Source organism: Podarcis tiliguerta (assembly GCF_965153285.1).
Source record: "Podarcis tiliguerta genome assembly, chromosome: 1".
In the NCBI taxonomy this organism is placed as follows: Eukaryota; Metazoa; Chordata; class Lepidosauria; order Squamata; family Lacertidae; genus Podarcis; species Podarcis tiliguerta.
Window position 1 is genome coordinate 60,127,005 of NC_139534.1, and position 13,398 is coordinate 60,140,402.

At 43.8% G+C, this 13,398-nt stretch overlaps 2 protein-coding genes across 2 annotated transcripts in view; both read left to right on the forward strand.

Annotated features, from left to right (window-relative positions):
• The first annotated feature begins 716 nt into the window (after positions 1-716).
• RPLP2 (ribosomal protein lateral stalk subunit P2) lies at positions 717-7,303 on the forward strand. The gene is made up of 5 exons (XM_083428518.1): positions 717-872; positions 2,196-2,319; positions 3,602-3,650; positions 6,370-6,465; positions 7,182-7,303. The coding sequence occupies exons 2-5, from the start codon at positions 2,197-2,199 to the stop codon at positions 7,256-7,258; spliced, it is 345 nt and encodes a 114-aa protein (XP_083284644.1). The 5' UTR covers positions 717-872; position 2,196; the 3' UTR covers positions 7,259-7,303.
• A 3,046-nt stretch (positions 7,304-10,349) lies between these two features.
• The window catches only part of PNPLA2 (patatin like domain 2, triacylglycerol lipase), a 42,883-nt gene continuing 39,834 nt past the window's right edge, over positions 10,350-13,398 (forward strand). The window contains exons 1-2 of the mRNA XM_083428059.1: positions 10,350-10,363; positions 10,539-13,153. Coding sequence (XP_083284185.1) covers positions 12,967-13,153 — 187 coding nt within the window. The 5' untranslated portion in view covers positions 10,350-10,363; positions 10,539-12,966. The remainder of the gene's footprint in view (positions 10,364-10,538; positions 13,154-13,398) is intronic.

A 13,398-nucleotide genomic window follows, 5' to 3' on the forward strand; every position in this document is an offset into this window, starting at 1 on the left:
GGCTTCCCACAGGCATCTAGTTGGGCAAATCCCAGCTCTATGTGGAGATGCTGCGGACTGATCCTAGGACCTTCTGCATGCGGATCATATGCTCCTTCACTGAGGCACAGCCTTTCATGGGGCTTACTGGCAAGTCAGTGTACTTAGGACTGAAACACCCCTAAGACTCAAAAGGTTACAGCAGTATATACAAAAAAATAATTAAAAAAAATTAGTAAGCAGACAAAAAGGGGGACAGGTAAATGGTATGAGAAACTGCTCCTCAATGTTCACTTATGCAACAGTCCTCACACAGTTTCCTGGGAAGAAACTCAATTGAGCTCAATTGATTTTACTTAGAAGGAAACGTATCTAGGTTCATATTGTTACTGAGTTTGAGAAACATGCAGCGCAATCCTACGCATGTTTTCTCATAGGCAAGTCTACTCTGTTCAGAAACATCGCCCAAGGCTGGCCGCCTTAAAGGGCTTAGTAACAGAAATGAAAACCGCAGGCTGTATTCACACAGCTATCGCGTAATTCAGAGCCGCCACCGCCACAGATCAAAGAAAATATAGCCTCTTTCCCTTCATAGGGCGCTTGCTGACGCCTCTAATCCCGAAACAGCAGTCGCAGAGACCCATTCCTCCCTATGGGCGTCGCTGGTGCCTCTAGTGACATGGCGGCTGCAAAAGCGGGCAGGAAGTGTCTCACTTCCGTTTAGTGCTACGACCGTAAGGGCGCCGCTAACTATGCGGTTTCTGGTTGGCTATGCCTTGCGTCCAATGAGAAACCCGGTTGTTGGAGAGTACTGGGAAGAACCCCGCGCCGTAGGCTCCTCCCTTTCCTTTTTGCTATCGCCGTCGTAGAGAGCGCACGTCCAGAGGCCCGAAGTGAGTAGGCTTGGGGGGCTTCTTTTACTCTGCGCCCCCTTTTTTTGTAATGGATGCGTCCAGAACGTGCTTAGATTCCATCTCCACCGCCTGCCGTTGCGCGGGTTTATAAGCCGGGCAGCTTATAGGCGATACCATGTGGGCCAGGGTGGAGGGGGTGACATGGCGGCCATGTGCTTCCTGATCCAGGTTAGGGAAGGCCCGGCTGGGAAGGAGAGGAGCCTGTGATCGTGGTGGTCTGTGACGAAAGGATGCGGAGGGCATATCATACCCTAGAAACGGCGAAGGCGAAGGGAGTGCTTTAGAAGCCTCCCAGGCAAAAAGGTCGAGTGGAGGAGGTGGGGAGCAGTCCCCCCATTCCGATTTAAAATAAAAATTTAGAGATTGCAACAAGTGGGTGAAGATGCTTTTTTGCCCTGGTAAGCGACCGTAGTGCATTAGGTTTTCCCATTTCCGGCTTGTTCTGGCGATGGAAAGTTGAAACTTAAAATCTCAGCGGCATGGCGGCTTTGTCCAACGTGAATGTGGGAGTTGTGATGGTAGCACGTGTCTCCCGTGGGGGGGGGGCTTATTTTTAGAAGGCCCTGAAGTGAAATCGTTATTTTTTTATAGCCCCCCTTCCGCCCAAGTTAAATATTTAATTTGCAGTTGAGAGAACATATTGTGTGTTGTAATGTAAGAAGAGGGTGCCTTATACCAAGTCAGGCTGTTTGTTCATCTGCCACGATATTGTCCAGTGGTGAATAGTGGTGGCACTGCAGTGTTTGGTAAAGAATAGTAGCATTCACTACTAGATCCATTTTAAAATTAAAGTCGTAATGTCAGGAATTGAACCTGGTGTTTTCTGCAGGCGAAGCATGTGCTCTAAATAGGAGTTACTTACTGGATGCCCCTAATATGGAATACATAAGGGTAGTTCTTAAGCATAGATATATCAAAAATTAAGAGGGCAGCTGTGCATACTCCCCTGGAACTTTACGTGGTATCATCCATTTTAAAACTCACTGGACTATCATATGTATTAAACACAGGAAAAATCATCTGCTGTTAAAATAAGTACCATGGTACCTCTGGTTATGTACTTAATTTGTTCCGGAGGTCCATTCTTAACCTGAAACTTCTTAACCTGAAGCACCACTTTAGCTAATGGGGCCTCCCACTGCTGCTGTGCGATTTCTGTTCTCATTCTGAAGCAAAGTTCTTAACCCGAGGTACTATTTCTGGGTTAGCGGAGTCTGTAACCTGAAGCGTATGTAACCCGAGGTACCATTGTATCGGCCATTTTTTTTTAAAAAAAAACTTGCCTTATTTTTTCTTTCCCAGAATGCGCTACGTTGCAGCTTACCTTCTTGCTGTCCTTGGGGGCAATGAGTCCCCAAGCTCAAAAGATTTAAAGAAAATTCTTGACAGTGTAGGCATTGAGACGGACGACGAACGTGTGAATAAGGTGAGTGACAGATAGGTGTGCAGTGTGGCATAAATGCCATTCATTGAAAAGACTACACTGGACCACAAGCCCCTTATCACCCAAAGAGAGACTATGCAAAATGAAGGCTTGAAGAATGTTGTTATTGGTTCCTATTTCACAAGTAGTCTCTGGATATTTCCTGTGTACCTCTCAGCTGCTTTGGGGCTAACTTTCAGTGCCCAGAATGAATTGGAATAACTAATATTATACTGCATATCTTGTACTAATGAGACTTCCATTTGTATACTGAAGATCACAGGGTGGTTTATAGTATTAAAACAAATGAGATCACAAAATACATAGAAAACAAACCGATAACCCCCTCTCCCACAAACATATTTCAAACACCATAGATTGTGTAAGCAGCCAAAGGCCTGGTTATAAAAGACTTCTTCTGAGCTAGATCTACAGTTCAGTGTTGCATCTTTCTTTGGCTTCTGGACTTAATGCCAACAGGAAGGAAGAGCAGATTGCAAGCTGCCATAGCTCAGTTCTGTGTGCGCTATATCTGTCTTTTCTAGTATTAAGATTGGGACAACTGGTAGTCATGCAGAATTTGTACAGCATAAAAAAAAAATGCAAATTAAAGTTTTCTCTCTTGAACTTTACTATGGTAAACAACCTAAATGAGCTAATCAGCAATGAAAAAACACCTTTGCTTAATGAAAGGGTATCACTTTTTTAGACAGAAGGTTAATTTTTAAAAGTCCCAACGTTTTGGCTTGGTAGTTTTTCAGCCATTATTAGTAGTTTCTACCAACTTTCCCTGGTTTCAATCACTCCATGATAGACTTTGAAGAAATCTATCTGCCTTCTCAAAGCCCAGCAAGCATAATGGGAAACTGATGATTTCCCACACCCAAGGAAATATGGGGCTTGTATAAAAACAATTCAGTTATTTGAGTTTTTGACTCAGATGAGATTCCAGATGAACATCATGCTGTGCTTGGTAAGAGGTTATTTTATTCCCACTTGGATAGCTAATCTGCTTGACTGTAGCTAACCAAAAGTGCCCTGGGGATCACTATATTTTTTGTGCAAAGCTGCAATAACGCATCTGAGAAGATGGTAATCTCTTTCTGAGTTCAGTGTGGCACAGTGCAGTTTCTTCAGGGCAGCTCTAGGCAAGACCAATTGTATTTTTTTTAAAGTGTTTTGAGTTGCTTCAGTTTTGCAGTATTTTGGCCACAGTTGTTAATTCTTTAGTTCCCTGCACTTAAAACCTTTTTTTAGGTAACACTTTTCAACTTGCTTCCCACAGGTCATTAGTGAGCTGAATGGGAAAAACATTGAAGATGTCATCTCCCAAGGTGAGTTTAAAATGGAGACAGATTTGAAAGGGACCATGAGTCCCTCTTTGGCACTGAAGGTGTTGGGGCTGAGAGGTCACTAGTTCAGAGGTATTTAACTATTTTGCTTACAGCAGAGAGGGTTGTTGGGAGTGAAATTACCACAGCGACATGATTCAATCTTGAAATAGTCAAGTGGCCAAACTTTAGTACTGTAGTTACTCAGCATAGCAAATGGCAATCCAGAGTGTAATCAATAAATATGTGTGGCATTAATGGAATATGCTTGGAAATGTAATGGGTCCATCCTAATTCCTACAGGCTCATGCTGGTGCCTGCTGGGTTTCGCTGGTGGACCACATTAATTTGGGGAAACCCTCATAAAAACAGGCACTTGTTGCCTATTTGTATAGAGGATGTTCTCAACAAATTGCTGTTTAAAAAGCAGCATTGCCTTCTTGGGGGGGGGGAAATCTTGCTGGTTGAATGGGTCTCTTCTGCTGCCATATTGCTCCCTGTCCACCATGCCTCCTTCTGTGATAAAATAATGAAGCTATTTGTCCTAGTTCCAACTTCATACCCCTCTTCCATCTCCCTCAAACTATCTTGCTTGGTGAGATGACCACCCTACTAGCATCTCCCCGCATTTCCTTAATCCTGTCTGCCCCTCACCTCCTGGTCCTCTCCTTACATCTTAACACCAATACTTGGAATATATGGGTTGCATTTCAGGTATATATCAACATCCTCCTCCTTTACTGGCCAACTTTTTTCTGCCCTGCCTCTGGACTTTTGGAACATGCAGTGTATTTCCTAGTGTCTCATGTTTCTCTATTTCAATTTCTCTTTCCCTGTACAATCTCTGTGATATTGCTGATTGTGCCCTTTCCCACACCTTAGGTAGAACTTTTGTTATAGCTGGTTCTTTTCCATCCTGTCTTCGTTGTTTGCTCACTGTTTCCATTGTGGGCAGTGCCTTCTGAACATACTGGCTTGTTCATTGGTCCCATGCTACTCATCATTTGCACACATAGACAACTGTTTTTTGTAAATTCAGCAGTAGCAGTATCACTTTTGTGCTGTCTTTCCATAGTAATCCATGCTCAAGGCAGCCCACAACACCAAAACATTTTACATAATTCACTAACAGTTACAAGCTATGGCAAAATTTAAGCAGCCGTATACTCAGTGAACTAATGAAAACATCTCATGGTGGACAAATATACAATGATAATAAATCCAACAGTAATATATGTATATTTTTGCTGGTAATCAAGTTGTGTGTGTGTGTGTGTGTGTACACATCATACACACACCCCCTTGGATCACCAACAAAAAAATAATGCATATCCAAAAATAATTTTTGCCCCAACAACAGTACCCCACCCTGATGGTCCCTGGGCGTCCTGGGGAGCATGTCAAAGGTCTTCTTGTGCTCTTTGTAGCATCCACCTTGTAGACCAGCAGTGAAGCCTTGGCTTTATTTTGGATTGTTCCCTAACACCCCCCATTGTTAAGTCATGTCAATCAACATTGTAAAACATTCTGGTTTGGTCATCTCCCAACCTAATTATAGTAGGCTTCTATGTTGTTTCCCCTTGTCATTCTGCCCTCCACTCCATGTAGAACTCTATGCCACCCATTGAACTCCTCTTGAATGCCAGCACAGTGGCATTACCTCTCTTCCTGTGAAGCCCTTCTGAACGCCCAATCCTTGTGTGGTCACAGATGCCTCCTTTTTGTTTCCACTGGCAAAATGTTGGAACCTCCTTTCAGGAGGGACTTGCATCTTAGGCTATTAGGTGCCATGTAAATTGTTGGTGCTGAATACATAGTCATAGTAACTACAATGATATGGCTGCTCCTGTTACTATAACAGCTATATCCTTGATTATCTGATAATGTTGATGTGTCTAGTTGCCTGCAGGAAAACTGGTACAGCAAACTACAGGACTTGTTAATGCTTATATGAGGCCCTTTGTATTTGTTCTAAATAAAGGGTTTTTTTGTACACTTAAATTACTTCTTGGCTCTGCTGTTACACACACTCTTTTCTGAGAATATGCTGAATGGTTATAAAATGTGTTTACTGTTCTGGCTCCAGGAATACCATGCAATTGTTTGGATTTATATTCCTAGAAACAAAGAACAGGCATTTCCCCCACTGACGTGCTTGTTCTCACAAGGGAAATAGTATATTGCCAACTTCCCTGGAACTGTTGGCATTAATTGGTAGCTAGTCTTTAAATCTCTAGGGTCCATTCATCATGTAACTTCTGTAGTTGCACAGTGTACTCCTTACCACAGTTCTAAGTTTGGCTTCATGCTGCTAATGGGAATAAAACATTCCCACTGGTTGCATGGGAGAAGGGCATTGAAGGACCAGTTGGCCTGGTTTATATGCAGAAACTAGGCTGATAGAATATTAAGACTTCCTTTTCTGGCACCTGGTGTGAGTTTGGTGGTCAACTGAAGTTGATCACTGGTATTGTGTCAATAGCCTGTGGTGTCTGATGTATTGGGGGCCAACAACCTGAGGCGCTTGTGACAAAACTGGTCTTCTAAAGTGCTAGGCAAAAGTTCATCCTTCTGTTCCTACCTTTATCAGAAATGGACTGGGGCAGGAAGGGGGGAAAGGGTTGGGCAGTAGGGAACAGTGCAGAATTGGGGGTTTGTCCTCCGGTTTCTCTCTCGTTGGCTTCATACACAGTTCTTCATTTTCCTTGTTAATGTCCCCCAGGTAACAGCAAGCTTGCCAGCATGCCAGTTGGTGGGGCTGTAGCAGTTTCTGCTGGAGGTGCTGCTGCTCCTGCTGCAGGTGCTGCACCAGCAGCTGGTAAGTATAATGGATCATGAAAAGGAAGGTTGGGTGGGCAGGCAGGCATCAAGCGGGAGACTTCAATTTCACATTGAGTAGCCACAACTCGTATGATACGAGTTGTTACTTTGTTTGGAAACATTGCCCAGTTCGACATTAAAAATTAAAAAAAGGTCTTGGCAATAGCTCTTCCGGTTGTAAGGAAAACATTATTGCAAGGTAATGTTCTAGCTCAGACTTCAGATACAGTCTCTTCAGCTATGATACTCTGATTTGGTATGGATGCCAATCTTCTCTGCTTTCTTTTTACCTTCCTTTTTGCTTATTTGCAGTAGGCAATGTTGGCATATTGTAACATGGGGTTACTAAGTGCAGTGAGACATCATATGGTCTACATGAGTGCTGAACCTAATACAACTTGTTGATGAGCAGTGTCTGCCTTCAGCTATTTGCATCATGACTTTGTTTGGATTTTCTTCTTCTAACTCCTGATTGGTTGACCCTCACACCTCATTTTTAAGGCAGCTGCATTTGTAGCGGTGATGGGGACATGTGATGCTCTGTGTGTTTCCTGAGCTGCAGCTTGCATCACCCCTTGCCATTGACCATGCTGGAGGGAGCTGAACAATGTCTGAGGGCCATAGATTCCCCGCCACTAGTATATAGAATTAGCCTATAAAAATGCTGTTTTGAGAGTTGTCTGCTAAACTGTCTATATCTACTTGTCTTTTCAGCGGAGGAGAAGAAAGAAGAAAAGAAAGAAGAGTCTGAAGAATCTGATGATGATATGGGATTTGGGCTGTTCGATTAAACTTTTGTTGAGGGCTAATCTATAATAAAATTTGGTTAAAATATTGTTTTGTTGTGGCGTACTTGATAAGCTTCCTTGCTTTCTGCATGTACAGTGTTCTGAATCATTTGGTAATTCTTTAGAAGTAGCATCTTGTGATAAAGTTACAACTCTTGTTATTGTTTTGTGAATTACGGATTTTCTAGAGTGGTTCAAAGCTGTTTGGTATTAACATAAAGTGAGCAATTCGATGCTATTTAACTCTGCTAAGAGATTAAAAATAGTTTTTTCCGCAAGAAAAAAAGTTTTTGCGGTAACTAAAATATTTGGAAGAGAAATAGGCTGATAAGGATGTAGGCAGAGCCTTTTATAAAAACCAGGAGGCAGCTTGTTCATGCTTTTACACCTTAAATGTGATGCCTTAATATGTCACGTGTAGAGGCAGACAAGCTGATGCCTTTTACACAAATTTTGGTTCACTTTATAGAAATTGAGTAAGAGTGTTTCAAAATATGCCTCAGACTAAGCCACATTTTGAATTCAGAAGACTTCTGAAGGGTTAAATGTTCTTCTACAAAACTAATACTGAATTATGGTCAAATCAAGGAGCAGTATATAACCATGCAGAACTACCTCCTGGTAACCGAGACTTCGCTATGTCTTACCTGTTCTGGGAAGTTTTTAAAAATTAGATTTTTGCTTTTATTGCCATAAACTTTGCTCTTCTGTGTTAGTATGAAATACAGAGCCCCACGTGCCATGAAATATATTTAAAATACATTTAAATTAGGGTTGCCATATTTCAAAAAGTGAAAATCTGGACACAATAGTTGAATTATTATTATTTTTTTGCAAGAACTCAAAAAAGGTGGGCGGGTTTGCTGTTTTTTTAGGAAAAACAACAACACTTCCAATATGGGGTGCCATATGTCCAGGTTTTCCCATACATTTTAACCGCTTACGGAAAATTCTGCCTGGACACCATTTTCAACAGACTAATCCCAGCTATGTCCAGGGATTTCCGGATATATGATAGACCTATTTAAATATATTTAGAATACAGGGCAGCTGAAATCCTCCAGCAGGTTTTCAACCCCTGCTTTAAAGAGTGATGGCCATGGCAGAAAAATCAGTCCATATAACACATGCATCGCATACACTCAATATTATACTGGCCCTTGCCTCCCAAATATGAAGTAGAAAAAACGGATGGCCGAACCAAAAAAGTGATGGCCGAACCAAATTGGCATAACCTCATAAATTGATGGAAAATTCTAATTTGAACCCAGGTTGGTGCCCTTTGGTGTCTTGTCTGTTTTGTGGCCTTCATGAAGCACTATAGTTCTTCAAGTGACAGGGAGTGTAAAGTGAGCTAAGAGTTGGAAGGGCCTGCAATGCAGGAATATGCACCTGTCCCTTATGGGAATTAACACCACACTTGTATCTAGTACCTTGGAATACAGATGTAGCTGACTTGGTCAACTCACCTAAGATAGGGTATTTTTAAATATTTTTTTCTTGAAGACTGTTAGGAAACTTTTGAAAGTAGCATCCAGTAACACAACATACATAACTTCGCTTCTTTAATACATAGGTGTTGCACCATGTTACAAGAGATTATATAAAATGCAGCAATTATGTAAACAACTAGATACTTTTTCCTCAGAGTGCATATGCTTGTAAAAATGCAGTGCACTGCATAAAAGGAAACTGCTACCATAGAGTTCTAAATATTGGCACAGAAACAAAAACAGCTATAATAAGTGCCTTGGGCAAAGTGCAAAGGCAACCCTATAATGGACTATGGACTTCTTCGCTAGTCTTGAGTAAAAGCTGGCTGGTTCCTAATTCCAGTGAAGTTGGGATATTTTTGCATCATGTTTTTAAAAGGGTGCGAAAATTCTGTGACCAAACTATGATGTTTTCATATGTAGGCAGCAAGCAAGGCATAGTTGTTTACATTTCTTTCAACGGGGTTGAGGCAGCAGCAGGATCTTACTGAATAGGAGAGGTCTATTATGAGCTCCACTCACAGTGCCAGATATTCAGCCTATGAACAGGCATGTGACTTAAGGAATAATATACTGTAAATGAAAATATGGTTTAGAGAACACTGGTGTGGCTTCTGACTGAAAGAGCTGACTTTGGGAGAAATGCACACACCCCATTATTGTTTGTCCACCTCTCACTCTTGTTTCTGTAGACTATTATCACAAAGGATTTCTAATCACATTCCCTGCCCCTCCTCTAGAGTCCAATGCCATTTATAAATAGACATAACAATATGTAGACAGAACAATATGTAAAATAATAACTTCAGCAGTGTTATTAAAACAAAAGTGTATTTCAGAGGATCAGAGTTGAATTCCAGAGATTCACCAGAGGCTCCAGGTAAAGTACACCTTTAATCTTTGGCTTGCTATTGATTACATTTCAGTTCTACAAGGTACCATTTCTCATATACGCTTACATAGATAGTTAGACCACTGCAACCACATACAACACAACCCACCTGCCATATCTAGTTACCTTCACGAGTCCAAACCTTTTGTTGAAAGTATTCCAGCTGGCCTAGGTATCAGTTTCATAAATTTTCTGCTTCCACTTTCTAACTTATAGTTTGAAAACAAAGGGGTGGTAAAAGTAAATGGAAAGATGCTAAAACCCTATGAAGTGATCTTGGGTAGTAGGCATCTATAGGACCTTCAGGATTTTTGACAAATAATTGATACCTTTTATAATCACTGGAGAATTAGTACATGGCTTCCAGTATACTGGACAACTCCCATAATCTGCGATGGTTTCATCTGCTAAATTTCAACTTGGAATGCAACTTAAAAGGCATGTCTGCATTGCCTCCCTAACACTCATTGGTGGGACAAACAGGATTGCTGAGGAATTATTTTAATTATTTCCTCCATTCCATTTCATGCTAGCATACAAGGAAAGGTAACAACTTGTAATTAATACATCATGTACTGATGTTGCTTAATAGCAAATGTCTCTTTAAAAGATCCCAATTAGTATAGATAATCTCAAGTAGATTGCCCAGTTAAATTATCCTTTGATAATTTACCAAATGAATTGCAGTGTTCATGCTGATAATTAACAGTAGTAATCTGGCTGGTTCCTAATTCCAGTGAAGTTGGGATATTTTTGCATCATGTTTTTAAAAGGATGGGAAAATTCTGTGGCCACACTATAATGTTTTCATATGTAAGCAGCAAGCAAGGCATAGTTGTTTACATTTCTTTCAACGGGTTTGAGACAGCAGCAGGATCTTACTGAATAGGAGCAGCAGGATCTTACACTGGCTTTCAGTATTCTCATTTTGGCTGTAGACTTGCCAAAGATGAAGCCTGAGCACCAGGTTTCCTTCTCATTTTAGTTGATGTAGATTAAGTAGGCATTGATTTTATTTTCATTTTAGTATCACAGGCCAAACTGATGTGCGATGATTGGATCCACTGTAGGGAAGATGCAAAATGGATCAGGGTATCACCGCACAGGATGGGGGTGGTTATTTCATAGGAAAACATTCTTCCTACCCCTTGCTGCTAAGTGATGCAAATTTTCTGTGTAGAAAAATAAGATCCCAGCCCCCAGACCAGTGTCTCAAAAACAGAGCAGCCTGGAGAACATGGGAACTGGCTGTTCTCACTTTACATTAGTCCCTGAGGCCCCAATTTTAAAAAGAAATGGTTAACATCTGAATGCCTACTTTTGAAACACAGGCAGCATGACAAGCAAACAGTAAAGAAAAACAACGGGATCTCTCCAGGTAGCTTGCTACTATTTGGACAGAACCGCTAACCCAGACCTTTTCTGTCTAGTCTCTCTGTTCCAACAGATACCCTGGGCTGGTTCACATATAATACTAAGCCAAACCATGGCCAAGCATGAATGAGTGAGTGAGGGGGTCACAGTCACCCTTCATTCCAGCAATGCTGCAAATGGATATGACAACAAGTCTCATTACACTTGACCACTGGCTATAATGGCTAGTGAGAGTTGTAATCCAAGAACATTTGGAGGGTCACATGTTCCCCATCCCTGGTTTAAAGACCAACAGATTTGTTGTGGCATACATTTTTATGAAACCAAGCCTGCTTTGCCACTTCATGCATCTGATTAAGTGGACTCTAACCCACCAAAGGATATGCTAAAATAAATCTGTTTGCTACAAAGGTGCTAATTAGAAGGCATTTTTCTTGCCAGCTTTTTTTTTTTTTTTTTTTTTTGCTGCAACAGACAAGCAGAGCAATCTTGTCATAGCTGTCAACCTTCCCTTTTTTTGCTGGAAATTCCCTTATTCCAGCTCCGTTTCCCGCTGCTATCCCGGATTGTTAGATATCCCGTACACTGTCCCTGGGACAGGTGAGGCTGCTGATCCCTTATTTTCGAGGCTGCTGATGCCTTATTTTCAAATCTGAAAGTTGACAGCTATGAATCTTGTAGATGTTTACTAGTCTTAGGCCCACTGTGTTTTATGACACTTCCTAGTAAGTCTCACAAGCTGGAAGAAGGTCGTGGTGCAGTCGGGCAATTTTAGACTCCGGACTTACTGGTTTGATAGCTCTCCCATTATTACTTCACCTCTTCGCAAATGCTACAGCATTTGGGGGACCCTCTTACTTCTCCTGCTGAGGAGGGCCCCCTAGCCTTCTTGTCCTGAGAGCACCACCCGAAGATGGTCTAACTTTACTTCTCCCCAAAACCCCTTCCATAGCTGTCAACGTTTTCCTTTTTTTAAGGGAAATTCCCTTATTCCGAATAGGATTCCTCTCAAGAAAAGGGAAAAGTTGACAGCTATGCTTAACACCCCAATCTCAGGTACGTTGATTTGGGACTGAGCTCCGTGGGGCTCTTTTTCAAGAAAACAAACGCAAGGAGACCACCCTCTTCTGAACCTCGCCCTTCAAATCCCCGACCCGCAGCCTGGCAAACACAGCAGCCTTCCCTCTGCGCACCACATACGTACCCTTTAACCTCCAGTGTGTACACGCGCCCGCGCGTCACCATAACACGCCTGAGGCAACCGCAGTGCGCGAGACCTTCAAACTTGGCTTCCTGGGAAAGCCAGGATCTCTCCCAAAACAAGCATATCTGGGTCGAAAGCTACAGCAGCGGCGCTTGCGAAGAGGGCGCCCCCCAGATGCGCGCTCCGGGCGCCCCCGCGATTGGATGCCGCCTCGGAACGCCCTCGAGCTTTCTGGGAAATACTCCCCAGCGGCTGGTTGCTGGAGCCGGTTGGCGAAGCCCGCCCACTCCCCGTCCCAGGCTGGTGCGCGCCTGTCCCCCGAAGGCTTTCGGCGCCCTCCGACTCCACCTTCCGAGGGGGCGTGGAGAGTGTCGCCGCCGCCTCTGCGCAGCAGCCATTAGCCGCTCGCTGGCGTCGTCGGATTGTGACCAAGCGGGGCTCCTCCCCGCTGCTGGCGCGCACCCGATATAACGCTTCCCTCCCGGCCGTCGGCGCTCAGGTGGAGTTTTCTGCGACTAGAGAGAAGGCGGAAGAAGCGAGTGGCAGCGCGGCGACCACCGAGAGAAACCCCTTCCTGCACGCCAGGCTCTGAGAAGGAGCCAGGCAGGGCGACCCACAGCAGCTGCCCGGGAGTGCCCAGCCCCGCGCCGGGAGAGCTCGCTCCGTGTCCCTCTTCCTCCGTGGTTGCCCCCCTGCCTCGCCCCGCATCCGTGAGGGCGTGCGAGGAAGAGGAGGTGGTTGTGAGGCGATGTACCCGCTGGGCTCCACCTGGAATATCTCCTTCGCGGGCTGCGGGTTCTTGGGGGTGTACCACATCGGGGTCGCCAGCTGCCTCCAAGAGCACGCGCCTTTCTTGGTGGCGAATGCCAAGAACATTTATGGCGCCTCGGCCGGAGCCCTGACGGCTACAGCCCTGGTCACTGGAGCCTGCCTAGGTAAGGAGCCTGCCTGTGTCATCCGGTGCCTTTGCGTTCCCCTTGTGCGTTCCCCTTGTGGGTGGAAAGCAAAAACAGACTACTGGGAGAGGGGCGCCTTCCTGTCAGTCCTGCCGCTTTCCCTTTCCTTCTGAAGGAGGGATCCAGATGACAACGCGCGCCCCCAACCACCGAAACTAATGGGTGGGTGTGCTTTTTTCAGCGGTGACACACGCAGAGACGGGGCGGGGGGACACACACATACC

Coding starts and splice junctions, on each gene's coding strand:
- RPLP2 (XM_083428518.1), top strand. CDS start 2,197: ATGCGCTACGTTGCAGCTTACCTTCTTGCTGTCCTTGGGGGCAATGAG. Junction 2,320..3,601: donor ACGACGAACGTGTGAATAAG/GTGAGTGACAGA, acceptor TGCTTCCCACAG/GTCATTAGTGAGCTGAATGG. Junction 3,651..6,369: donor TGAAGATGTCATCTCCCAAG/GTGAGTTTAAAA, acceptor AATGTCCCCCAG/GTAACAGCAAGCTTGCCAGC.